The sequence below is a fragment of the Mauremys reevesii genome, linkage group 12, assembly GCF_016161935.1.
Source record: "Mauremys reevesii isolate NIE-2019 linkage group 12, ASM1616193v1, whole genome shotgun sequence".
Classification (NCBI taxonomy): Eukaryota; Metazoa; Chordata; order Testudines; family Geoemydidae; genus Mauremys; species Mauremys reevesii.
Window position 1 is genome coordinate 10517985 of NC_052634.1, and position 26308 is coordinate 10544292.

The following is a 26308-nucleotide window of genomic DNA, read 5'->3' on the forward strand; positions in this document are numbered from 1 at the left end:
CATGAAGGGACCCATCCACCATGTCCTGGGCAGGCCGTGGAATCACGGTGGAGTAAAGGCTGGCCCCCCGGGGACTCTCGCCTCTGATGGAGGTAGGAGGTCCTGCCTCCCCATCATCTATTATTTACAGTACAGGGGCTGCTGCTGTGCGGGCTTCCCTCACCCGCTTGCTGTGCCCCAACCCTGAGCTGCGGGACCACCACTTAGGGCAACAAGGGGAGTTCAAGCTCTATGATCCACCCTGGCTGTTTTGCTCAGGCCTCCAGCCGTGTTGCTGAGTGTTGTAGTTTGAGGTTATTACGTGTGCGTTGGGGGGAGGGGTGGAAGAGGAGACTAGAGCTGGGTAATATCTGAAAAATACAGTTTATGATGGCCAAAGCAATTCATATATTTGGGTTGAATTCAGCAAAAAATGAAGGGAGAATCATTTTAAAAAAAAGTCAGTTTGTTTCAACATTTTGTTTCTAAACCGACTGTGTTGTTTTGAAATGCCATTTGAAATGTTTTGTTGGATCATAGTGAAATGTCCCCCCTCCTCTATATTTTGGTGAGAAAAGAATTCAGAGGAGCAATTTTTTTTCTTCAGATTTTTTTGGTTCAGCCACTGAACTGAAAAATGAATTACTCACTCAACTCCAGTGTGGATGCTGGTATGCTGAGAAACAAATTGAAATTCTCACCTACTTCACAGTTCAGGGCCTGCAAATTCTCCTGGGAGCTTTAACTTTAGCAACATCCTAGGAGCACAAAGAGCCTGAAAGCGAAATGGATTATAAACAAAGTGAAATTGACTGGTCTAATTTCAATGTCTTAAAAAAACAAACAAACACACAAATTTGATTAAAGTAAACACTATCAAGGGGTGAAGAATAAACTGTATTTTAAAAATCCTTTGGGTTTTAAATTTGAACTAACATTCGCTATATGGTTAGGATTTTCATTAACTCGATAGCATGCTTTTAACTTGCCCACGATTCAGGGGAGAGTGGGAGAAAATAGACTGCTTGCCTCTCTCACCGACAGATGACGGTCCAAAGAAAGGTGCCTCACCCACCTTGTCTTTCTAATATCCTGGGACCGACACACCTACAATGACACTGCAGACTGAGAAAAGTTTTATTCTAAACTACAAGTGGTGGTTTGCACTTTGCTCGCTCAGCAAAATAGGAATGGGTGCCTAGTCCGGGCCAAAGAACCATAAATAGTGAACGTACGCTCGGAAAGGTAGCTGGAGATGAGCCGTGCACTTAATCTGCCAAATCTTCTTCTGCATGTAGTTCATCTGCTCAGCTCTTACCCTTTGAGCTTCAGCAGCTGCTGTTTTGCCTTTGCACAGCCCCAGAATAACTTTCATGTCCAGGAAAGGTAACCCAGGCTTCTTAGGCTTTGTCTACACTGGAACCTGAATGACAAAAGTTTTGCCGACGAAAAGCTCCCATGTGAGCAGTGCTTGGTGGGCAGGAGAGCTCCCCTTTATTAACAGGGTGAGGGGGAACATGCTATTTTAGAGGAAGGATAAAATGTAAGTCTTTGTAGCCCTTGGCACCCAAGGTCAGAAACTGTGTTGACATGAAATTCAATTGTACATGGATGGGAAACAAGATTGGGGGCCAGATTTTCAACAATGACTAGTGATTTGGGGGGTCCAGCTCCAGACTTCTTAAAAGGACCTGATTTTCAGAGGGATGGATGGTCTGAAAATCAGAGCCCTTTAAGTTATTTCATGTTGGTCCCCCAAAATCACAAGTCATGTTAAAAAGTGGTCGCCTGTTTCTTTTTCAGCATTTCCTTTAGACAGTGTGCTCTGCCCAAGGCCTACGTCTTGTTACTAACACTTTAATAAATGCGTTGGTTTACTTTTTGCTGGGAGAGTAAAACCAAACGGAGATCGATCAATTTCACATTGTGTTTCTAGTCAGTTGCACTGTCTGGTTTACCTTCAGTCACACAAAAGCCTGGAGTTCTGAGGCTGCAAATGCAGCAGAAAATCCTCTTCTGCCAGCTCCAAAATTGTGTTTGCTGAAACTTATCCCCGCCCCCAATAAATATCAGAACAAGTTCAGCCTAATCAATGATGCTTTCTACTCATATTAGGCTTTGTAATACCCATTCAGAATCTAAAGGTAGGGCCTTGATCCACCGATGAGAATTTATGTAGCACTTCCCACTGTTATAGCTAAGCACTAAACATTATTCCTTTGGAAAAAAACCACCTATAATCTTGAATTATACAAGCACTTAGCTTTGCTGGCTAAGTACCATGTATTATATGATGTAGTGTACAGAGGGTGAAGGGTGCATTGTAAATGTAGCAGGAGACCCGGATGGTTGCTGCTAATGCTATGCTTTCTTCTCTCTTTCTTCCCCCAAACACAGGCTCTGATTTTGCAAACCTTTCCTAATGTGCTTAATTTGATGTACATGAATAGTCACATTGAGTTCAATGAGTACTGTGCTTAGGCAGTGGAACTATTCATGTTCTAAAGTAAGCATGTGTGTATGCGTAGGCAGGCTGTGGATGCATTCAGTGTTCTAGTGAGGATTATTAGTACCCATAGTCCGTGAGGCACTTCCTGTACTAAGTAATACTATAATTGGCGTTGCCACTAGGGGGCATTGTAAACACAAGGTATGCAAACTGCTGGATATGGTCAAATAATGGGGAACAAGAGGAAATTAGCAGATTTATTTGAACATTAATGGATTTAGAAATAATATTTTATGTCCTCTTCCCCTCCCCCCCCACAAATAAAAGATGTCTTTATTTGAATGTTTTCCTTTAATCATATGACTCCCAGCAGGAAAAGATCTCCACCATTATGTAATGGGTAAAAATTTCAGAAGGGCCCTGGTGACTTCAGTGCTTAAGCTGTATTGAATTTTACTGAAATGTAGGCTCCAAAGGACCTTAGTTACCTTAAAAAAATGAGAATTAGACTCCTATGTCACTTAAATACTTTTGAAAAGTTCCCCTCCAATGTAGTCTAAATGCCTCTCTAGAATTGCATTTATGCAGGTACCTAGGAGGTACACCATGACATATGAGCACCTCACATTTAGCTTCCCCATCATCCTATATAGCAGAGAAGTTGCATGAGTGCTGGTTTATAGATGGGGAACTGTAGCTCAGATAGATGAGATCATTCTTTCTATTTCTCATGCAAAATCTGGGGCAAGGAACGGAACCTAGATTTTCTGAGCCTAATGCTAGTTTCTTAATTGCAAGGCCACTCCTCCTACATCCCCTTTTCTGCTTCCTTTGCCATGTCACATTTACAACAACAATAACAAATAACAAGCACCTTTTCTTCCATTATTTGGAAAAGATTAGCACTAAGTAAAATACATAAAAGTGGGTGATGTGATGAACAGCTGATGTTTACAAATGGACAGAGCTTCCTTCAGGGCTCTGCGCAATGAGTATTAAACCTTGGATGTTCCCCAAATCAACACTTCATTTGATGAGGGACAGAGACGGGGATTTTGCACCAAATTCAGTAGGACTACTAAGGAACATGAAGGCACACTTGCCTATGGAGTGGTGTGAATAAAGAGGTTTTTTTTAGTTTGCTGGATATTCCAGAAACTCAGGGGGAGGGGGGGGGAAATATTTCAGGTTAAACTAAAATAAACTTTTAAAACTTTTTCGATGAATTGAAATGCCAAATAAAATTGGGTCAAATGAAATGTCTTGTGTCAACAAAACCAAAGCGTAGCGTTTCAGTTTTGACCATTCTTAAAGGCTTGATTGTGTTCAAGCAGCAAAGAATCCTGTGGCACCTTATAGACTAACAGACGTTTGGGAGCATGAGCTTTCGTGGGTGAATACCCACTTCGTCGGATGCATTGTTTGATTGTGTTCAGAATCAAACAAAAGGCAATTCTGAAACCAAAAGTCCTTTTGAACTGACAAATCAACTGGTTTCATTTTGAAAATTTCAGAATGAAAGGTTTTGATTTTTGGGGAAGGGGTAAGGGGAGGGGAGAACTTTGACCAAAGCAATTTGTGAAAACCAACATGAATGTGCAAAATGTGTCGGTATTGCTGTAATTTCACTTCTCCTATGCATGTTTACACAACTGGGGCCTTATTTTTCCCTAATGACAGTGACCTGCTTTGAGATCTACTGATGAAAAATGCTAGATAAGAGTGGGATATTATTTTTCCTATTAGAAATCATGGTCCAGCAGCACTCCATGTGGGAGGGGCAGGGATGCAGGCTAGTCCATACACCCCCATGGAGATCATACAGTTCCCCAAATGAATTCACAGGCAGGGCAAAGTTTTGGATATTTCCACCATCTGATAAGGGATTCTGCACTTCCTAGTGTCCCAGCCTATGGGGATTTCCCCCTCTTTTGTGGCAAGGGAAAATGTTAGGTGCACAGACCTCTTCATGTCCACTAACAGGTACCAAGCCAGCCCGTGGCAGCGTCCGTGTCCACCATAGCACATATGAGTTGCCCCAGGGGGGAGAAGAGACTTTGAGCTCCGTGGTCTTTTCAGCTCTTGGCTGCTCCACTGTGATGGCTGATGGTGACACTAGTTCAAATGCTGAGATCTGGCAACAGATTAGACCATCTGCTCATTCCACATAAGCAGCAATAAGGGGATGGTGGTGTGTGGTTACAGCAGTGGCGTGGGCATGCGGGAGACCTAGATTCAATTCCTAGCTGTGCTATAAGACTTGCTATGTCAAGCTGGTCATGTCACTTAATCTCAGTTACCTATAAAAAGGGAATTATGATCCATCCCCTCTCCTCTACTTCAATTGCAAACTGTTCAGGACACAGGCTGTCTCTAACTGTGTGTTTAATGCCTAGCATAATAGAACCCTGATGGGACCGCTAGTTTCCACTCTATCATAAATAATAACTACATTGGCTGGGGCCAGACTTTAAACCACCCGAGTAGGGCTAGTGCCCATTACAGAGACCCTGAATCAGCTGGCTTACAGCTCAATTGACCCTCACTGCACTGTACTTAAGAGGATGTGTGTGGGTGGAAGGCAAGGGAGCTTACCCAACTGGAATGACCAGCCTCCCTGTTCTACAGAAAGGAGGATATTTGCTTCAATTAGCCGGCACATTCTAGTGTGGCAAGAGCGTCCCTTTCAAGAATTAGTCCGCTGTCAATTAGAGTCTCTGAAACTGGCTCAGTAATTAAATGCCAGCTGACAGTAAATATCAAACTGCTTGGGAGCTGTTGTGAAATATAGACAAGTGGATTCGGGGTGATTGCTGTGGTAATTTGCCTTCTAATCTTTAATACCAATTAAATGCAGGGAGGCAGGCGCCAGCCTGTTGCAGCCGGACTGGGAGCCCAGCTAAGACATAGTAGCAGACGACCCCCTTTGATGCTGGGCTGCTCAGCAGGGGCTGAAGGGGTCATGGGGGCAGGTGGTCCTTAGGAAGGGAAAGGTGTGTGTGTGTGTGTGTGAGAGAGAGAGAGAGAGAGCTGGTCTGCACAATCAGGACTCGGTTGTGTTCCTGGGGGCCAGTCTTGACTTGGCAGTATGTGCTCCTGCAGGCCACTTTCCACACACCTAGGGTGACCAGATGTCCTGATTTTATAGCGACAGTCCTGATATTCGGGGCTTTTTCTTATATAGGCGCCTATTTACCCCCTCCCACACACACTGTCCCTATTTTTCATACTTGCTATCTGGGCACCCTACACACACCAGAGTCTCAGCGGATCCTATTTTATTTCTCCTTCCTGGGCTGCAAGGGCAGTTAGCCTGGAACTGCTCACTACCACCACAGCATTTACAGCCCAACCTTGACTTAGTGCAAGCACTGACACACCCAGCTCCAACCATGCCCCATCCAAACCTTAAAATCTCTCCTGGCTCCACTCTGTGCTCCGCCATGGTTCTCAGAGCCCCATAACAGCCCCTGGGTAGTTCTCACTCTGTTTGATTTTACTCTCCCAGCACAAAGTAACCAAAATGGCAGGTTCCTCCACCATCTATTAAGTATCTGTCAGTGTCCAGGGGAGACATGGGGACTTAGGCATGAGACGACATCTGGCCTGCCAGTATCACAGCTTCAGTGCCTCTTCTGCTCCGTGTCTGGCTCTAGCTCCCTCTCCTGCATTGGCCTCTCCGTATGTCTCTAGGTGGTTCTTCTACATCATCTGTGTGTCTCCCTGGTGGCTGTATGGCCCCACTCAATGAATACAGGGAGCTCTCTGTGTTGACCCCTCAGGGCTTTGTGCTTCAGATTTTTGCTCTTCTCTAGTACATCTACTCTGCTCCTAGCTAAGCTGGGGGGTGGGAAGGGGAAGGAACGGCAACTAATTAATTATTTGACCATCAGAGAGCAACAGAGCATGTGCTTGAGAAAACTAAACAAATCAACACAACAAAGTTGCCTAAAACAAAGATTTTCATCCTTGTAGGAGGGCGCCTGGCTGACTGGAATGCTAACATCGCTCCTATTTGCATCTTTTTAAACAGGCGCCGATAAAAGCAAATACGCCACTACAAATAATTATAATATTTTAATTGCATTTCTGCAGGGCTTTTGTTTTTGCAGGAGACAAAGACAGCGTTGCAAACTGGCAAACATTCCTGCCCGTCTCCTATCAACAGAGCTTTCGAACATGCTGGTAGCGCAACTGCTGGGCTCCTTTGATCTCTATCCTGGCCCCCCATGACTCCCGTCGGGAGGCTAGGGGGTTATGTGCCTTTCTGAGCAATGGTGCCTGCTTTAGAGAGGTATCAGAACGCTGGTGAGCAGGGGCTAGGGAATGGGGACTCCTGGGTCCTTGTCCTGCCTCTGGCTTTGCGTTCTACTTCCTCCTCTGTAAAATGGGGATATTGACAGTACCCACAGTGAAGTTGTGGGGAATCGTTAATGTTTATAAAGTACTTGGTGATCCTAGGATGAAAGACACAAAATATTATTTACCAGCTGCCTTTGGTGGTGGTCCAATAAATCTCCTAGTCCAACAGATTTCAACAGAGTTACCAGCGGCTCTCCCTGTTGTTCCTCTCCGGATATCTCTAATTAGGTCCCATAACCGGGCTCCTGCTCTCGGCGGCAAAACAGCCAGGCTCAGCCTGGTCTAAACTTCAGAGCGAGGTGGACGTAAGGCAGCTTACGTCGACCTACTTCTGCCAGCATCCACACTAAAATGCAGCTCCCACCAATGTAACCCGCCCACGACACCGACTTAATAACTCCGCCTCTGCGAGAGGTGTCGCGCTTAAGTCGATGTAGTTAGGTCGATGCAGTGTCAGTGCAGACACTGTGCTGCTTACGTTGACTGGCGCTGCCTTGCAGAAGCCGTCCCATGAAGCCCGCACGGTGGCAGTTACGTTGGTGCAAGGACGCACGCCGCCAACACCAGAAGCGTAGTGTGGACGTGTAAAATCGATCCAATTACTGCAGCAGCTGTACGTCAGCATAACTTAGGGCGACTTAATTTTGCAGTGTAGACTTGCCCTCCATGCCCTGATGATATGAAGGCGAGAGGCAAACCTGACCCATTGCATCTCGGCTCAGTGATTCTAGTCTATTCAGGTCCTGATGCTACCCTCCTCCAGAAGTTCATTAAGCCACATGAATAACATCTGTTCCCTTCTGTGCCTCTTTTTCTCCAAGGGGAAACTCATGTGAGTTTATGTACTTATTTTTTGCCCTCTCTAAATAACATCCACATCCCCTGCAATGAACCCCATCAATGGCAAGCTTAGGCCAAGCAGCCAACACAACAGGTTGTTCTGTAGCAACTTTGTCTGCAGAGAGCATGAGGAAAACAGTGCAGAGCCATGCTTTGCAGCAAAGATGCATGCATGAAGCTCACACTGTCTCTTCCTAGCTACGCTGCTGCTTGTATCACACAACTGCACGTGTGTGTGTGTGTGTGCGTGCGCACACACACACACACTCTCTCTTTCCATGTGAGATGCTAGGACAACTCACCGAAGAACTAGAAAATAAATGGATTTAAACTTCTCTTCATTTTAAACAGTGAAAGGGGGTGGAAATGACCATGCTACACTGTAGCTCCAGCCCTTTACACCTCCTGTCATCCTGCAGAGTGAATTTGATCAACTAGCAACCAGGACCAGATCCACAAAGGTATTTAGGCACCTACCACCCACTACATCAAAAAGAGTTAGGCCCCTAAATGCCTTTGGGGATTTGGAGGAAAGTTCCTTGGGGAGAAGTGGAATACTCCCATCTTTCAGGGCAGATGGATATTTTCTTAAACCATCCAGTCTAAGGTTGAGTCTAAGGTAAATCTCCTAATTTACAATCTGAATGAATGTTTATACTCAGCCAGAAGCCTGTTGCTAGATTCACAGCATTGACTGTTTAAAACTCTGGCCCCAGAAATCACAAGAGTGAATTTTAAAAAAAACATGAGATTTAAAATAATAGTAATAATTTGGGTCTTTTTAGTTTGTCTTTATTTGATCCCTGTGCAGAGCCATTAACTCATCACTCCCCACAGGAGAACCACATTCTTTTAGACAAACCTGGAACAGTTACAACAAAATGCCCCCCAGCTACCAAAGTACATTTCCCATAAGGCCACAGACCTAAGGGTCAGAGGTCACCCCTCACTCCCTGAGTATAAGAAGCCCCAGCTGGGGGCTAGTTGTGCCTTTGTTGCAAAGAGACCTGGTTTGCAGGGAGGGGAGTGGGTGGTGAGTAATAACAACAGCTTTTTGCCTTGCATTATCAAGCCCCTAAACAGTAAGGTGTATAGTGCTTTTAACTATTCCCAAATCCTCATGCTCTGCTCTGGGTTCTATGGGATAACAGTACTTACATAAACAGCTGCTTATTCCTTCATTTGCTCCTAGATCCTGCTTTCTGATCTGCACCAGCCAACCCTTAACCCATGTGGCTCTGATGGCTGGTTTGGGGGCTAAATAAATCACAGGGCCAGTGAATCATTCATCTTTGCCTAATATACTTCCTGCCCAAGGATATACATGCATGTTTTACAGGAACTGAGGACTCAAAGTAATCCCCCCCACCCTCCCATTCACACTCGTGTATTAACATAGGACTCAAAGCAACCCCCCCCCTTCCCATTCACACTCATGTATTAACATAGGACTCAAAGCAAACCCCCTCCCCCCCACCCTTCCCATTCACACTCACGTATTAACATATTCCATGCACCTACAGTGCTAGAGCCCTAATGTTGCCCCAGAGGGCAAGCCCTTCTGTGGCTTTTCAGGTACATTCTGCTGACTAACTTTGAGTTCCTCTTTACAACACAATTTAGAAGCCAGCTGTGGGTCAGGCAGTGTTTTCAGACAGCATACAGCTGTCTGCAGGCAGCAAAGTGTGTTTGCTGTTCCACATATTTTTTGCCCCTTATGCAGCCAATTATCAGACACAATATTTAAAGCAACGGTACATCTGTGCTGTGATAGCTGAGTGCCTAGAGCACAAATATGTAACATCTACCTAGTTTTGGGCTCCTGTGCCTCACCTTTTAGAAGAATGGGAGCCTCTAGCGAAATATAACAACACTTACCACAGCCATAGAACTGAGAGCACTTTCCAAAGGGAGCTAGGGAAACTGAGGCATGGGACAGTACGGTGAGCAGCCTGAGGGTCATATAGCAAGTCACTGGCAGAGTGTGGCTATCATGCTAATCAGTATGGTCTCATTGTACTACCCTGTCTGGCTGTATTCATCTCTTGTGTTATAGCTAAATTGTAAGCTTTCTGTGGCACGGGCCAGCTTTTTGTTCTCTGTTTGTACAGCACCTAGCACACGGGGGTCCTGGTCCACAGCTGGGGCTCCTGAGTGATGTAAATAATAATAGCCAGGAATCAAACCCAAATCTTCTCACTCCTGGTCCTGTGCCCTATTTTTCTGGTCTATACTGTAGTCTGCATGGTTGTGGGGCCTGATCCTGATCCCACTGAATTAAACAGTAAAAGTCCCATGGACTTCAGCGGGAGCAAAATCTGACTTGTTGCTCCAGATCCTCCAGTGCCTTGCACCGTGTCTGGACACTTACACCTGGCAAAGTGAGTGTGAAACACCCCCAGAGCAGAATGGCAGTGTTTGACACTCACTTTGCACTGGTTAGAACAGCACAAGATGCATGGCAAGGGAGAGCCAGGTCTGTTGTGTCTAGAACCGTCTGGGTAAAGGCATAGAGGCACAGGAGGAGAAAATGCAGGTCTGCGCTCATGTAATTGAAGACGGTATCATCATAATACGTATGTGCAAGAGGGTGAATTAAGGTTAAATGCTTGGCTTGGTGACCTTAACGTTCTTTTAACATAGCTTTTGTGTGTGTAATGTACATAGAAAGTGGTGTACGTGGGTAAATGGTTCTTGTTTGTTCTTTTACTGGCTAGCTGACTTTTCCCATTGCCTTTTTGGCTGTCCTGAGTGATTCTAAACATACAAGCCTCAGCCTGGGGCAGGGAGTTCATTGGAGAAGAGGGAGAGGTTGGTCCACACACACAGGAGCACAGGTTCTCATCCTCCCTCTTCCCCAGTGCACATTACCTCTTCTTCCTGAGGTGCTAGGTCGATCATAGTCTCCCCCGGCCCAAGAGAGGAGTGCGGGTCTCTAGGATCTTCCTGAGGACAGACTTCTTGCATGCCAAGGGATCTGACATCTCTCAGCTGGTTAGTCATTTAAAGCCCCAGCTCCTCCACGGGGCAACCCCGTGCTGCACAAGGATGTCGTCTCCTGCTCCATGAAGCTGAAGCGACGTGCCATCTGTTTTAGTGTCTCCCTGCTGTGACTCTAATGCTGCCCTGTCTGTGCCTGAGCCTGATACCGGAGGAGGGTCTGAAATGCCTCTCCAGTCAGAGCCAGCTAGAAATCCACTGGGTAATTTCAGCAGAATGGAAACTTTCCCAGATTGGGGCAGTGGAGAGAGCCAGGGGGCAAGAAGGAGTTTGAGTCACGCTCAGAGAAGTGAAGAATTCATCTCTCATTTGTTAGCAGCTGACAGCCTCTCCTTGAGAAGGAAAAAATAGCCCCATATAGGAAGAATGGTTCAAAAAAAATGAGAGGTAGTTATGGAAAAATTGAAGCATCAGGTGTGTATCCATCAGAATAGACAGAGGACAAATAGATATTTGGGTACCATTTATTCAGTATTCAAAGTACATTTGCCTGGGGGCTGGGGGGAGGGGAGAACCCCTCATAACACCTGTCCAATATCTTTGAATATTAACGTTTGAGAGGCACATCTGGGCTGAGAAATATGCGTAGAGTCAGCAGTCTCACTCAATTTAATAAAATCACCAGAAACAACACGTCCCAGATGCTGTAAAGAAGCTCATTCTGTAATATCATGTTACATTAGTCACGTTGCTTAGTGCACGACTGGAAGGCGCTCAGATGCTAGGGGGCTCAGATGGTGACGAGCCCGGTATAAGAACCTATATAGAATCGGGAGAGACACAGACAACGAAAAGGGAGAGGCAGAGAAAGCTTCTATTTCGCTACCCTGTCATACCCATCAGCAGGAATGACGTGGCCAAAGGATGAGGGGCTGAAGCTGTGTCATAGGATTTGGAGTTATTCTGGAACAGCTATTGTGCTTGAAATTCATGCTCTGCCTTATCCCAGAATAACTTTCATTTGCAGACAGGCTCCTAGTGGGACTGAAGTTGTCAGAAACTGCTGGGGATGGCTTTAATGAGGCACCTCTATTAGCTGTTAACTGCCTCCTGTCCTGGCCATTGGGCCAATGTGATGTTTGCTGGAGATTAGGGTGTAGGGTGGACCAGGCGTTCCTACAACAACTCCAGGAAGGTGGATGAGAGGAAGGAAGGTTTTGTGACTAAGGCAGTGGCCTCCTTGTGCCTCAGTTCCCCCTCTGTTACTGGGGATAATAGCGCTGCCTCACCTCGGGGGGCGGGGTCCTGCAAGGATAAACACATTGAAGATTGTGAGGCGCCCAGCTGCAATGCTGATGGGGGCTGTATGGGGGAATCCTAGATAGATAGATAGAGCACCCTCCTTGGAGCCTGTTTAGATCCATCTCTCTCTCTCAGGTCATCCAATCCATCCTTCAGCCGGAAAGTGAGGCGAGAAATCTCACAGGAACAGGCGCTCTCTGGTGCCTCAAGCTCTGGGTTTGGGCCAGACATACCAGAGCAGCCCATCTCATGATGATTTGGTGCTTGTGGATGCAGGCCTGGGCCGGGGGGGAACCTAGCAGTGCCAGGCCAGAGTGAGCTTCCCATATCAGAACACTAGTTTTGGGGGGAAAGGGAAGAAGGCGGGAGGGGTGCATGTGCGAGAGAGAGGTGTCTCATCCTCCTTCCCACCTCCCAGACACCCATCCCATTCTCTTCCCCTTGCCCAGCTGTTGGGGTGGGAGAAGGTCTCTCCCCTTCTTTGGGACCCCTTTGGGTTAGCCCTGCTACCTGGCACCTGTGGCCAGCCCACCCAGTGGAGAGGAGGGAGAGGTCCGTTGGCAGAGCTGAGGGACGGCTTCAGCTTTCCTCGCTGAGTCACAGTCCCGCGGAGACCCTTAACGGAGCCTGCCTCTGCTTGTTCCATTTGGGCAGCCCGCCAGCGCGTGTGGAAGGCTTCAGCTCAGCAGAGCTTGTAAGCGTGTGCTTCAGTCCGTCCCTGTTCCACGTAGCCCCAGAGTGCTTTCCTGAGCTGGGGCTTCTAGTGCGATGGGGCCGGGCAGCCAGCTTGCAAAGGGGGCAGGGAAGTTTGGGAAGACAAAAAGCGTGTCTCCACAGCAGCTGGGCCCGAGCCTCCCGGCCAGGTGGACAATCTCTCTAGCGGGGCTCAGGCTAGTGCGCTGAAGATAGCAAAGTGGATGTTGCTGCACCGGCAGAGGCACAGGGGTCTGAGCCCAGGTGGCTAGCCCACGCCTGCTCTGGAGTTGCCACGTCCACACAGCTCTTTTTAGCGTGCCAGCTCAAGCCTTGCAAGAGTGAGTCTGTCTGGCCAGGCTGGGCCACGGAGCCACACCCTGAGCAGTTTTCTGGCCGGAGGTAGCATCTGGCATTGGGGAGGGGATGGGCAGGGCATCACCGGAAGAGGCTGCTGGGGAGAGATTGTGAGACTTTGGGAACGACCCACAAGAAAGTGAAAGAGAGAGGGCAAGGTCTAATCCCAGTGCCATGTTGGCAGCATCACCTGGGGAAGATGAAAGTGGTAAAGCTGCCAGTAACACTCCCTCAGACTCTCTCTCGTCCTTGTTATACCAAACACCAAAAGACAGCCCCAGAATTCCCCCAGATACCTAGTCATAGTCCAGGGCCCCAGTGTGCTAGGTGCTGTACAAACAGAACAAAGGGTGGTCCCCTAGTAAGCAGCCCAGTATCCATCCATAGCTCCTCTGGTGTGCCATGACTGCTGTCTGTTGTTAACTGTGACTGGCAGGGAGAAGGGAGCATGCTTTCTGGTGCTTGTGGCAAAAGATCAGAGTACGTCGATGTAGCGATCACAGCTGATGGGCACGCTGAAGCCAGGCGGCTGGGATTTCACTGCTCCAGTCCCTGAGCTGGCTAGAGTAAAGTTAGCTCAGGTATATCTACTTCAGCTGCAGTCCCACCCACTGCCTGCAGTTTAGTTCTCTATGAGATCTTGTGAATGTCACTTCCCCTCTGTTTTGGAGAGAGTACTTCCTCCCTGTGGGTGTGTGAGGCATGGCCAAGTGCTTTGAGATCCTTGAACATAAAACCCTATGAAAGGGCAGAGTTAATGGACAAAGGATTTGTCTGTAAATCATTGTAAACCCCGGTCTGTGGGACCAGGGCTTGTAGACTTGGTGTTTCCAGGCCTGTGCTTGAGCATCCACACTGCACTGTAAACCTGGCTTCACAATTGCTGGATCTGGTCTCGCAACCATGCTAACCGTGTTCGTATTGCACCACGCAGGTCAGGTCTGGAGCTTGAGCTGCGTCCACACTGCAAAACGACAGGGCTTGGACCTGGGTCTCAGAAGGACTTGGGCTGTCATTCCCCCAGTAGGGTCCTAGGTCTCAGGTCCTGAGTGCTTGCTGACCTGAGTCAGACACATTTGCGTGTGGACGGAAGTGGGGCTTGGCTCTAACCCGAGTCAGAGCCCAGGCCTGATGTGCAGGGTAGACACAGCCTGCAAGCCCTGAGAGAAAGGGAACACTCTAGTGATCAGCTTTAAGGCTAAATCCTGAGAGGTGCTGTGGCTGCAGTGACCTTGCTAGGCTAAGGGTGAGGAGAGGGGCAGAGGCAAACCAAGACAAAAATGATAAATGTTTAGAAAACCCAAGAACTGTACCAGGAGCATAAATAATATGGAACGTTACCAAGTACTTGCAACTTATCATCATAAACTATAGGTTACCACACATCAACCTTTGTGAGCTTGTACCTGCTACTCCTCCTCCTCCTCACTCTGTGCCGTTCGTACCAAATGCATTGTTCTTAGCAAGAACAAAAGAGATTACTCAACAATACACTGTGTCACGTCAGAGAAGAATCAACTTTTCCTCACTATGGCTGTAAATCCAGCTCCACTGTTCCTAGCTGTTCTTTGCCTTGAAGTGCTCCTTAGATTGCATGTTCCTGTGGTGGTTTCGCACAAGCTGGGTTTCTTCACCTACTGGGCTCTCACTTGGCCATTAGGCACCTTTGAACTGTGTTCCATCAATGGATGTCCAAGCAGTCACTCTCTCTGTTCATACACTTCCGGTCTTTTGTGGGTGGGCTTCTCGTTTACTGTTTTCAGGATCTGTTTTCATCTAACCCGGCTTTTTGACCAATTCCCTTTTTCACCAGTTCTATTTCCTTTCTGTTTTTTCCCTTGATCCTCCCTCCGCTACGTCTGTAGATTCCCTCCCCTACTTCCCTTCTCTAGCAGTGTCTGCTCACATACTCAGCTCTGATTTTCTGCTTCTCCTGACCCGAAACCTTTCCTGTTTTCCTTCTTTCCTCCTCCTCACTTCCCAATGCCCTACTTGTATTTTCCTGTTCTTTTATCACCTCACCTCCTACGCAGCTCTGGTTCATCGGCTCGCTGGGCATCAAGATTCCTCTCCTTCTCTAACAGTTTTGCCCCCTTTGAGAAGATCCCAAACCCTCTCCCCAGCTGCAGCTGCCTTCTCACTGCCTGTCTCTCTCCCCAGGATAGCATTCTGTGCTATTGCATCACAAGTGCTAGTGTCAGGGTTACTGCTACTACTAAGGCCAAATTCTGAGAGGTATTGCAGCTCCCTTTAACTTTTAACCGAATGCCTAGCTCTGATACAGCGCTTTTCATCAGGGGATAGTAGCATGTATTGCTGTGCTCAGCCCCTGTCGAGATTTGCTTCGTTGCAGGCAGTTGATGGGTAATAGTGTGCAGATAGCATGGCCGCCATGTTCTGGCACCAGGTGCCATCCTTCCTGTGCTGTCCCTGGGATCCTTTAAATAGGTACTGCTGCATGGTCCGTGTTGCCAGCCACTGTGCCAACCTGCAGCCTCTGTCTCAGCACTAAATACGTTTCAAGTCAGGCTATAAATATGCAGAGGCTCTAGTGTAATCAAGGGGGCTTTTCACAGTCAAACCCCTGCCTCTCCTCCTCCCCTCTGCATGGAAAGAAAGGCTGATTGCTCTTTCACTGTGCATACACCATGCTGCACCAAGAAGCCACCCATATGCCTCCTGCATGAACTCTGCACTGGCTCCATCTGATTCCCTTGAGGTCTAGTGGTGTCATTCTGTTAGTTAGTAAATTACAGCTTATTGCCCTTCCTGGGTGAGAGGGAGAAATGGGGTTGATGGGAGGATCTGGCAGAATGGAATTAAAGAGCATCACTGTTGTTGTTAACATTAATTACTTAGGAATTATTATTACTGTGAGTTTACCTTGACATTTTTTCCTGTCAAAATCTCAGTGTTCACAAATTGACAATCTTGTTTGGGCATAAAACCCTGGAATTTTTCACTTAGAAAATGGGACGTTTTGATAGTTGTGAAATTTTGTTTTCAAAGTTTATTCAAAACAAGACCTTTGTTGAAGCAGATCCTTCCCAGGGAACCGTTTGGGTTTCCAGGCATCGGCATTTTCAGAGTTAAAAACATACCATTGAAAAATTCTCCACCGGCTCCAGTGCACACGCACAGTAGTGGTGCTACTTTAGCTCCTCCCTCGCTTCTGCGGCCACCGGTTCTGTGCAACTGTCTCAAGCTGCATCATGTCTAAAAATTAGCTACTAAGCTCTTTGGGGTGGAGACTGGAGCCTTAAAGCACCTGGGATCTACTGCTTCTACCCCGAGAGAGCCTAGCAAACCCAGGCACGGGGGCATACAGGATGTGGGGTCTGCTGGCTGCAGTGTTAAGTTCGATGTATCTCAGGTAGCTGCTGTATGACAAGGCCTCAGTCTTCAGGGGTCCAGTTTTGTCAGTTACACGGAAGATAATTTGATGTAACTGAGAGGAGAATTTGGGTCCAAAACTTTGTGGGGTCCCACTGGGCTTTGGTTGGATTTGCTGCTAGTTCTCAGACCTCCTCGAGTGGGGGCTTCGTGTAGAAATATTGCTGGGGGAGAGGGTTCCCCATAATCCTCCTTAGGATGACAGCTAAAGGACTGGGGAAAAGGCAGAAAATGGTCAGGGAATGGATCTTATTGGACAGGACATGTTAGCTCTTCCAGGCCCTGTGGAGGGATGAGTGTGCAAAGCAGATAGACACTGTCTAGCCCTGTGAAATTATTGTGCTGCATGAAACCAGCACAATATGTATGTTTTCCACATAGGTGCTGCCAGGGGGTGCTGGAACAAGGGGGGCTGCAGCACCCCCGGCTTGAAGTAGTTTCCATTATATACCAGGTTTACAGTTTGGTTCAATGGCTCTCAGCACCCCCACTATAAAAATGGTTCCAGCAGCCCGGGTTTTCCATCCCGGCACAAAAGGGGTTAATCAAGGAAGGCCAGAGGGGGATTCAAGACTCCTACTGCAGACTTCTAATGCGGGGTCGGGGGATGGCAGTGGCTTCCCCCTTTGGGTCTGTCTTACCACTTTATACTTCCCCGGTATCTGGCATCCACTGATCCCCAAGCTCTTTACAGACATTAACTCGCCTGACCTCCCAGCATCCCTGTAAGGCAGGTGAATCGCATTATTCCCTGTTGTAGATAGGGGCACTGAGACCTGCATGGGGGACGTGGCTTATCCAAGTTCATGCAGCAAGTCAAGGGCAGAGCTGCCAGTAGAACCCAGCCCTCTGCTCAAATCACTCAGGTAAAGTCCTTCCTAGAACCAAGAGTAGAAGGAGTGCTGACTTCCACCGCTTTAACCACTGAACAATGAGGCTCCCATGTTAAATGGCGTGGGAGCGGTTCCAACCCCAGCCTGCACGTTTTCCCTCTGTCCAAAATCAAGCTGAACCCCCTGCAACTTTTCAGCAGCCCGAAAGTAAGAAAGACCCAGGAAAAAATATCAAGAGGGACGATTTGTTCAGGAGACCCCCCCTATCCCCCTCACCTTCCCCCGTACCCATATCGCTGCTCACCATTACTCTGCACAGCCTGCTCCTCCGCAACCGTCCGTTCGCAAGCCCCTCCAGAAGGCTGGAGTCTGCATTTGAATAATGAATTCTGTTTAAGACGGAAAAGCTCGGAGTTCCATCTGTAACAAGACTCGAAATAATTACAGCTGATGATTGCCTGGTACCTCAGCCAGAAAAAAACAGAACAGATTTTGGCCGCCAGCAATTACAAGCAGCACCCGCTTGAGTACAGAGAGAACTTTTAAATGAATACATGAATACATTTCTGCAGATCAGAAGGCAGAGGAGCCAGCGTTCCAGGGAGGGCAGAGAAAGGAAAACCAAATAATGTCACCCACAAACCACTCCCCCCAACCTGAGCAAAGGGGTCAGGCTGCCACGCATGAGGAGCCACAAATTCCCTCTCCCTGAGCTTACCCCGCTGAGGTGAATGAACCTCCCTGTGTGGAGTGAGCACTGAGTTTGGATCAAAAGATGCTGCTGTGGTGAGGACGGAGCGTGTGGATCTAGGCCTGACAAGCCAACCCTCCGTGGCGTAGGGAGAAGGACAGAAGGCCTTGAGAAGACTGACCTACCTGAGCAAGATGGAGATGATGATGATGGAGGGGATTGGGGTCATTTGAATGACTTATGCTTATGCTCAAATAAATTTGTTAGTCTCTAATGTGGCACAAGTGCTCCTGTTCTTTTTGCGGCTACAGACTAACACGGCTGCTACTCTGAAACTTGAATGACTCGACGTCCCCAGTTCTCTGGACACAGCAATATTGTGTTCACATGTTCAGCTGCCTGTGCAGCTGGGTGTGGTTTGGTCATTGCAGTCTCCGTTGTCCATGCAGGGTCTTCCATTCCTACATGTTGATTCTAGCCCAGACCGTCCTAGCAGCTCTGTCTCCAATACCTAGCCTGATCCCCCATGTCCTAGGGCGAAAGTGAATTCTTTGCCCACAGTGAGTAGTGATGCCAAGGGGATCGGTACAGTTAGTATTGTTGTTTCAATCAAATAGGAACTGGTCCTTATTATTCATGTAGCCCTGCGACTGTGGCACTTTGCAAACAAGTAAGCAGACCGATTTGCTACTTTGTGGAGCTTGCAGTGCAAGGTAGGCAGATGAGCTGTTTGAATCAGTGATTGACTTTTCATGTTATGCGTATGCAGTGTGTAGTACTTTGGAGCTTCAGTTGCTGAACAGTGTCCTCTAGGCACAAAGCAGTGAAGAGAAAAAACAGATTGGGGAGATGGGGAGACAACTGATTAGAGCATTTTGAAAGAGCTTTTGACATTGCACTATTCCCACCCACAGCTCCTTTTCTGAGATTTAAAGTGTGTGTATATCAAATTACACTTCAGATGTGTCCATCACCATCATATTGATGTCCCAAAAGCTGGTGGTATCTGGATGTTTGGATGAAGTTTGGCTAACTTTGTCCACTCTGTGATTTTTTTGTATTTTTTACCAAACTTTGTTTTTTTTCTGAGGACTGGAAGTGCCATATTAAAGTATGAGAAGCTGTTCCCATGAGATTCCCATGCTCAAGAGTGTTGAATAGTTTAGTTAGAGTTAGGAGAAGCATCTGAACTCTTAATTCTGATTCTGCAAAGGATTTGATCCCATGTTGTATTTTCATTTTGCCTGGATGGCCCCATATCCTTTAGGCAGAAGCTCTGCATCTAAGAAATTATCTGGACAGAGAGTCAGAGAACAGACTTTTACTAGTGATATGCTCACCTTTGAAGAACTGCACCATAACTAAACAACAAACTTTTCCCTTAAAACTTACTGCCCACACATTCAGTCTAACAGAATTTATAAGACTGTATAACATCATCTGGCAACTGCCAGCAAACTTACAGGCTCTGCCTTGTGCAAGTCTCCTTGCATCTCTCTTTCCTCATCTGCAAAATGGGCATAATAGCCAGAGTTGGTAAGAAAATGTATAATTTCATTTAGATGGTAATTTTCTGATCAGGTCTGGGTTAGGATATTTTACTTAACTGCCTTATTTAAGAACCGGGAGTCTGCAACATGTAACTGTTGATATTGGGGGCGGGGGGAGGGTACAATTCTGAGCCCACTCCCTGCGAAAAAAAAAAGAAATGAAATAAAAATATAAACTCTGGCAAAAATATGGGGGAGGGGGCACATGACCCTGTGTGCCCCCCACAAGTTGCCTCTCTTGCACAGTGTTTTGAACATGTGTGGTGTTTTGTCAGCACTGAATATGATTATTATTCTCCAAACCCCAAACCTTTAGTGGTTTCCTTGTTGTTAAAAAACAAACAAACACTTCCTCTGCTGAGAACAGCTGCGTTCTGACAGTTTTTAAAAGCCTGTTTTCCTTATTCCCTAGAAAGTGACTGACCAAGGTTGCAGGGAATGCTTGGACAGCGCCTGGGGACCGTAAGTACATTACACTATCTCTTTTCCATGCCCCATAATCACAAGTGCTTTGACTGGTCCTAGTGTAATGTGTCTAGATTCATCACTGCTCTTATCTTGTTCAGCTCCCATCTACAAGAATCTCCTTAGTTCTCCTTTGCACCTTAAATTTTCTCATTTATCTCGAGTGTCATCGAGAGGCTTTGAGACACTGCCTATTTCCTTTCATGCACAGCTGCTCAGATTGTCCTGTAAGGTGTCCTGCTTATTCCAGTGGGGTCACTGCTCCTTATCCTTCCGTTATAGAGCTAAAAACCGATTCTATCACTTAATCCTCCTTCCCCATCTTGCGAACGCAGGATTGTTCCCCTTCTGCTGCCTGGTCCAGTTGGGAACGGTTCAGATGATTAGAGCTTTCCATTGCACTGCCAGTTTGGTAACTGAATCCACAGCCTGCTGGGTAATGCCTTTCCAGGGATCTGGTGTCATGTCAAACTCCGTGTTACACTGCTCGGGAGGGATCTCTCATAGATGTTCATGGAGCTGGCAGCAAGAGGGCGGGAGCCTTCTATCAAAGAGAACCATGCAAAAAGGGAGCCCTGTGTTGCATGAAGCTATGTTTTTTCTCCTCTCTGTGTGGGGTTTGAATCTGTGGCAAGAATTGATGCTGTCTCGGAGGAGAGAGACAGGACTTGGATGCAATATATATAAAAAGGATTCTTAACTGAGGCTGCTGGACATAGATGGACCCTGCAGTTCCCAGGCAACTTTAACAGAGCCCAGCCCTTGGCTTGTGCAGTCCTGGAGTGTCTGCTGAGTATTCTACAATGCACCTTTTGAATCTTTCCTCCCAACAGTGCTAGTCAATTTGTTTTCATCTAAATGTTATTTGAAATGCAAAAGAAATGGGTTTCCAGCCATCACTCATTTGGGTTGCAATTTTCTCTTCTCATTTGTTAAACTTGAAACCATAAAGGTTTGGTAAATATGAACAAAACCCATTTTTTTAACTGAAAATGGTTATTTTTATTTGCAAACTAAAATATTTTTGCTTTTCAGCTGGGGACGGGCGGGCGGGGGGAGTCAAAGCTTGTATGGAATTTTGAAAAAAGTTCCCACCAGAATTTCCTGAGAAGAGTAATTAGAGCTTTTTGACCTGCTCTTTCTAAGCTCAGCACAAAATGAGCCATAGACAGAACCCGAGTCACTTTCAAATCAGACAGATGCCATACAGCTTAGGGAGGTATCAGTGTGTGTTGATGGATAGGTCAGTAGCATGAAGATGTGCCAATTTCCTTTCCTCTATGTCCCCTCCCTGCTCCCCATTTAGCAGTCACAGCTTTGGGAGATGTTAAACTTGCAAATCCAGAGTTTCCCTCCCAACATGGTTCCTGTAAGCTAAACCCCGTGTCTGACTCATTATGACTGGCTTTGGGAGGATGGAAAGCAAAGTGCAATGTTTAGATGCAGAAGTGAAGGCCTATTTTCAGAGCTGTTTCTCAGGTCTGACACTGAAATTTTGACTGTGTCCTGAGTGGGATTTTTACTACTTTCTTTAGGTTTGCCAGGCACTTGTGGTGTTTCCCGCTAAACTCTGGTTAACAAGAGAGAAGAAATCCAGTCGTCTCTTTTCCCTTAATTGTGGAAGTCAAGGTTATGTTGTTAGCACAGCCAGGCTGCAGGGAATTCACAGGAAGGGAAACTTTCCTGTCAACTCGGGATGATTCTTTACTTCCTGGATTTGACTTAATCTCCCCTGTGGACCTGATTCTGACCCCCTCACCCTGCTGAGGAGTCCCTATGGCCGCTTGTGAAGTAAGATCACCCTGTTGAATAGGAGCGAGGGGGACTGAATTGGGGCCTGCTGTGATTTTTCTGGCTGAAGGATTATGTACGAATGACGCACAGTGAAAGCCAAGTCTCTTCCTGCTGTCTACCAGGCTTTGTCCCGCTGCAGAGAGGTTTTCCTTGTTCTTTACTGAGCCCATGGTGAATTTCAGAGGCTTATCTAGCGAGGGCTGGATTCTAGCCCTGTGTTTCTGAAGATGGGTTTTCACTTTGGTGGGGCGATTGTAGTTATTTTATTTAATTCATTCCCTGGTTGTAGTTAGGGCCAATAAAAATAAAACTCTCGCCAAGACTTGGCAAGTGACTAGTGATTTTGGGGGCCCAGTTTGAGGCATCTTAAAGGATCCATGTGAGCAGGTGGATGCTTGGCACTTCCTGAAAATCAGTCCCCTTTATGGCGTCGCATGTCAGGCTCTCAGAATCACTGTTGCCTTTTAAAAATCTTGGCCTGGGTGTCTAGTTCCAGGCAAAGCCGTATTAACCCATCCCTGGACCCAGGCACACATACACTTCTGAGCCTCTGACTTCTAACACAAATAGCAACAAACTGCAATAAATGGAAAGAAGGGAAATAAAATACGCTTCGTTGATGTTCCCTCCTATATGTGCCATGGCTGTAAATTCCCACCCCTGCCTGTTGGCTTACTGGTGTTGGAGAAGGAAGCAGTTTCTTTATCCAGTGCTCTTCTCTCTCCATGGCTCTGGTGGATATGCCAAGGTGACCCTCGGATGTGTATGAGGACTGTCTCTGCCCGTGCGTCCACTGGTGCAGATTTGTGTGTACACTGAAAGAACTTCACTCACTTGAGTGAGTGGCGCTGCAACCTGGTGCAGAGGATCATAATGCCATTCACTGAGATTTGGCCAGGCCACCCCTCCGTCATGACCACTCAGTCAAGAATGTGAAGTTCTTTCAATTTGCGCATCAGTTAAAAAAAAAAACAAAAAACCCCCGAACACATATTTTGGACCCTCCTTCCCCGTATTTGGGCCCTACCTGTGTGCTTAGTTTGCCTTGCTGGTGCCTTCGTCCCAGGAGCTTGGCAGTGCTATCATCTGTGTCTTTCTATTGCCTCGATTCAGAGCCGCTCTTAAGCCTGAGCTCAAGCGCTGTCCTGAATTGGATCCTGTCATCTCCCTTTATGCCATGCTCATTGACATGATGTCTGAGCAGCCTGTGTGCTACGCACTGAGCAATACCATCTGATCAGGGCAAGAGCTGAGCAAATAATTGTTTGGTTTTTTTTTTTCAAAGTCCATGACCAAACCAAAACTTCCAGAAGAGAAACATGGTTTTGGTTTGAATATAATGTTTCATTCAACCCCAAATTATTATTTTTTTGTTCGTTCCATTTTGGGATGTTTTTATCCTTTTTAATATTTTTAACAAATCTAGCTACATTTGAAAATGAAACATAGTTGAAATGTTGCAGTTCCTTTTTTTTTTAATTTGGCCAAAATTATGAGCCAAATTTGACCTGAATGTGTGAATAGTTTTGTTTGACCTAACAATGCATTTTTTTGGCAAATAAACTCCTTACCAAACTCTTCCCTTCCCCTCCCCCCCCAAAAAAAATAAAAAACCCCAAACCCAGTTCTAATTGGGACCCAGATAATAGGGACATCTGGTTAATCAACTCAAGTGGCTGAGAATCAGTTTACTGTATATTAAATAGCCTTTGATTATGTTTAATTGGGACATCCCTGAAACCTTGACATCTGATAATAAGGACAGTGGGAAACTGATCTGACAGCTCGTTAACACTCAATTAATGGTGCTCTGTACAGCACAGCAGTAACTTTTAAAAATGTATGTGTGCAGTCTAAGTGGAATCAAATTGTGACTGCAATTTTTTTAAGTGCATGATCTGATAAAGGCTCTGATTTCTATGCAGCATGGTGTTAACTTTGTGCATCTGTGTGCAATTGAAATGGAATTAAAAGCTGAAGTGCAATTTCTTTAGGTGAGTGCCATTGCTTTGCCCAGTACAGGATTAGCTCATTTTTAATTTATACATGCAATTAAAGTGCGCTAAGAATAACATTCAGAAATCTTTATCCAACTGATTGATTTTTGAAAACCTTCTTTGTACCTCCTGATGTGTATTAGGGGGGAACCTGTCGTGTTTGGAGTAATAATAATTTGGCTACTTCATTTAGCATGTTTCATTGTCAGAGAGCTCTAACTTTTCCTGAGGCGGTTTTTCAGACCGGTCTTACTGGGGTCTCTCCCTTATGGCACCTGCAGACACCCTGGCATAGTGTTGCACGCACAGGTATTTACAGGCTCAGTGTAGGTGATTTAGTGACATCTAAGTGCCAGGTTTACAGGTGTGGGCAGGAGCTGAGAGCTCTAAATGGCCTACATTGTGTCAACAATTATTAATACCTGGCGTTGTGGGCACAAAAATGGAGGGCTCCTTTTGAGAAACTGTCCTTTAGTGTTTCCAAGCCCCTCTCCTGGTAAAGTGAGTCATTAGCATTGTCATTCCCATTTTACAGCTGTAGAAACAGAGGTACGGGGAGATGAGGTGATTTGCCTCAAGTCACTATCCATACCAGGATTATAGCGTGGAGGTCTGCTGTTCACTAATCCTGGGCTCAGATCACAAGGCCATGCCTCTCGACAATATCACAGTGATTGAGAGTTAGAAGGATGAATACTGGATTTAAAAGCATGTCATGGAGGGAGACAGGTCTCAGAACTTCTGCCAAACTCTGTCCTCCACAACCCTCCAGGAGGAATCGAGCCTCAACCTGTTCAATCAACAAATGCCAAGTTAGATGAAGTGCATTATCCATTTACACTCTGGCTGGTGCTGTTCTGAGCATCTTCTGAAATCTGCCTGCTTCAGATCAAACCTTCATGGGTGCCTCACGCATTAGGCAAATCTTTGGCATGTTGTGAGGGACGTTTAGTCCGGGGCTCTGTCTTCAGTCACGTAAGCTCTATGGAATACTCTCCAGGCATGAAGAAATGCTTTCGGTTTCAATGCCTTTCGTTTTAGATTAAGAGAAAACAACCAATCAATCAAGAACAAAAGTAAAATTAATAGCTTCTGAAGCCCAGAGGGACCATGGTGATCAAATCTCCATGAGGGAGTACAGTGGGTGTGACTTCTCCAGAGCACTCTGTATCTGAACTAAACACAAAATGGATGTCCATCTCTGAAGCAAGGACGAGGGGGTTCCTTTATGTTGAAAGGCATTGAACACTGACATCAGAATTCCAGCCTCTCCTTTCAGTTACGTAACTGTGTACGGTATCAGAGGGCTAGCTGTGTTAGTCTGGATCTGTAAAAGCAGCAGAGAGTCCTGTGGCACCTTATAGACTAACAGACGTATTGAAGCATTATGCCCCAATACGTATGTTAGTCTATAAGGTGCCACAGAACTCTTTGCTGCTATAACTGTGTATGCTGCATCTATAACTTGTAGTGGTGGTGGAGAGATGTGGACTGGCCCTTGGCCAAATGGGGGCCCTGTTCCTCTCATCCAGACGTCATTTTCCATCTTCTCCCTCCTCCTCCAGGACAATTAGATGGGTCCCACACAATGCTTAGCATGCCCAGAGGGTAATTAACAACTCTTTAGTTTGCTAATGAGCCCTAGTTTGCTATTGAGCCTAGCACTGCTTTGTGTAGCAGGCACCCCTGATGCCAAGCCAGGAACCTCTGTTCTGGGGGTATGTCTTTGAATAGCCACTCTCAGTCTCCCGAGCTGTTAAAGAGGGGCTGAGTTCCATGCCAGCAGGTTTGTAATTCAGCTCCCTCTAACCATTCGTCTTTGTCAATTGGGGATTAATTTAAGGCCCAGGTTTTTTTCCTTTCTTTTTTTTTTTTTTTATTACATCTGCATGCTCGGTCATGCAAAAAATTACACGATTTCAGAGATTCAGCTGACTCCGGTCTTGAAACGCAAGGGCTGCTTAGTACCGCCATAACCATCCAATTAGAGCAGGCACACAAAAGAGATGTACTGGAATAATACGGCCTTGACTTAAAAGCCATTCTGTCCTGTTCTGAGCACTCCACAGAGAGAACATGGCCCTTTCTGAACCCTGCTGCACGTCTCTGGAGCTAGTGTTCACTGCTAACCATCGGTAGGCACAATGCTGCCCCTTCTCCAAATCTGCCGTCACAAGGTAGAGTGGGAGGGACCCTGGGCTGGTGCTGGGTCACATAATGGAGGAGTGTCTCAGTGACATCCCTTGTACGAGGGCTGGGAATGCGTACGCTTTCCTTGCTATCTCTTCTTCTCATCCTCATTACTTATGTAATCTAGGGCCAATTGGGCTTGCTTCTGTGCACACATGAAATAGAAAGGCAGGCCTGGCTGCAGGCAGCTCACTAAACATGTGGCAGGAGACAACAGGGGGAGAAAAAGCAAAACGCCGCCAGAATCTCCCGTTTGTTTCCTAGCTCCCATCAGAGCTCCTGAGGTCCCTTCCAACCCTGAGATTCTATGATTCTATGAGTGTCTAGAGCAGGGATCCAGGCATTCTGTTCCTGGCTCTGCCACTGATGGACTGTGTGACTTCAGGCATGTCACTTCTGCCTCTCTGTGCCTCAGTTTCCCCATCTGTGTCGGGGAGAAAATGACATGATCGTATTGAGAAATAGTTGTGCCC

At 46.6% G+C, this 26308-nt stretch overlaps 1 protein-coding gene across 6 annotated transcripts in view; it reads left to right on the forward strand.

Annotated features, from left to right (window-relative positions):
* Positions 1–26308, forward strand: part of OPCML (opioid binding protein/cell adhesion molecule like) — an 854468-nt gene that overhangs the window by 19331 nt on the left and 808829 nt on the right. For 4 of the 6 annotated variants that reach the window (XM_039496206.1, XM_039496210.1, XM_039496212.1 and 1 more), the window contains exons 1-2: positions 8629–8663; positions 19802–19851. In XM_039496206.1, the coding sequence (XP_039352140.1) occupies positions 19828–19851 (24 nt within the window). In that variant the 5' untranslated portion in view covers positions 8629–8663; positions 19802–19827. Of the gene's footprint in view, positions 1–8628; positions 8664–19801; positions 19852–26308 lie in introns of those variants that run through there. The other 2 variants (XM_039496207.1, XM_039496208.1) reach the window with 1 other exon arrangement.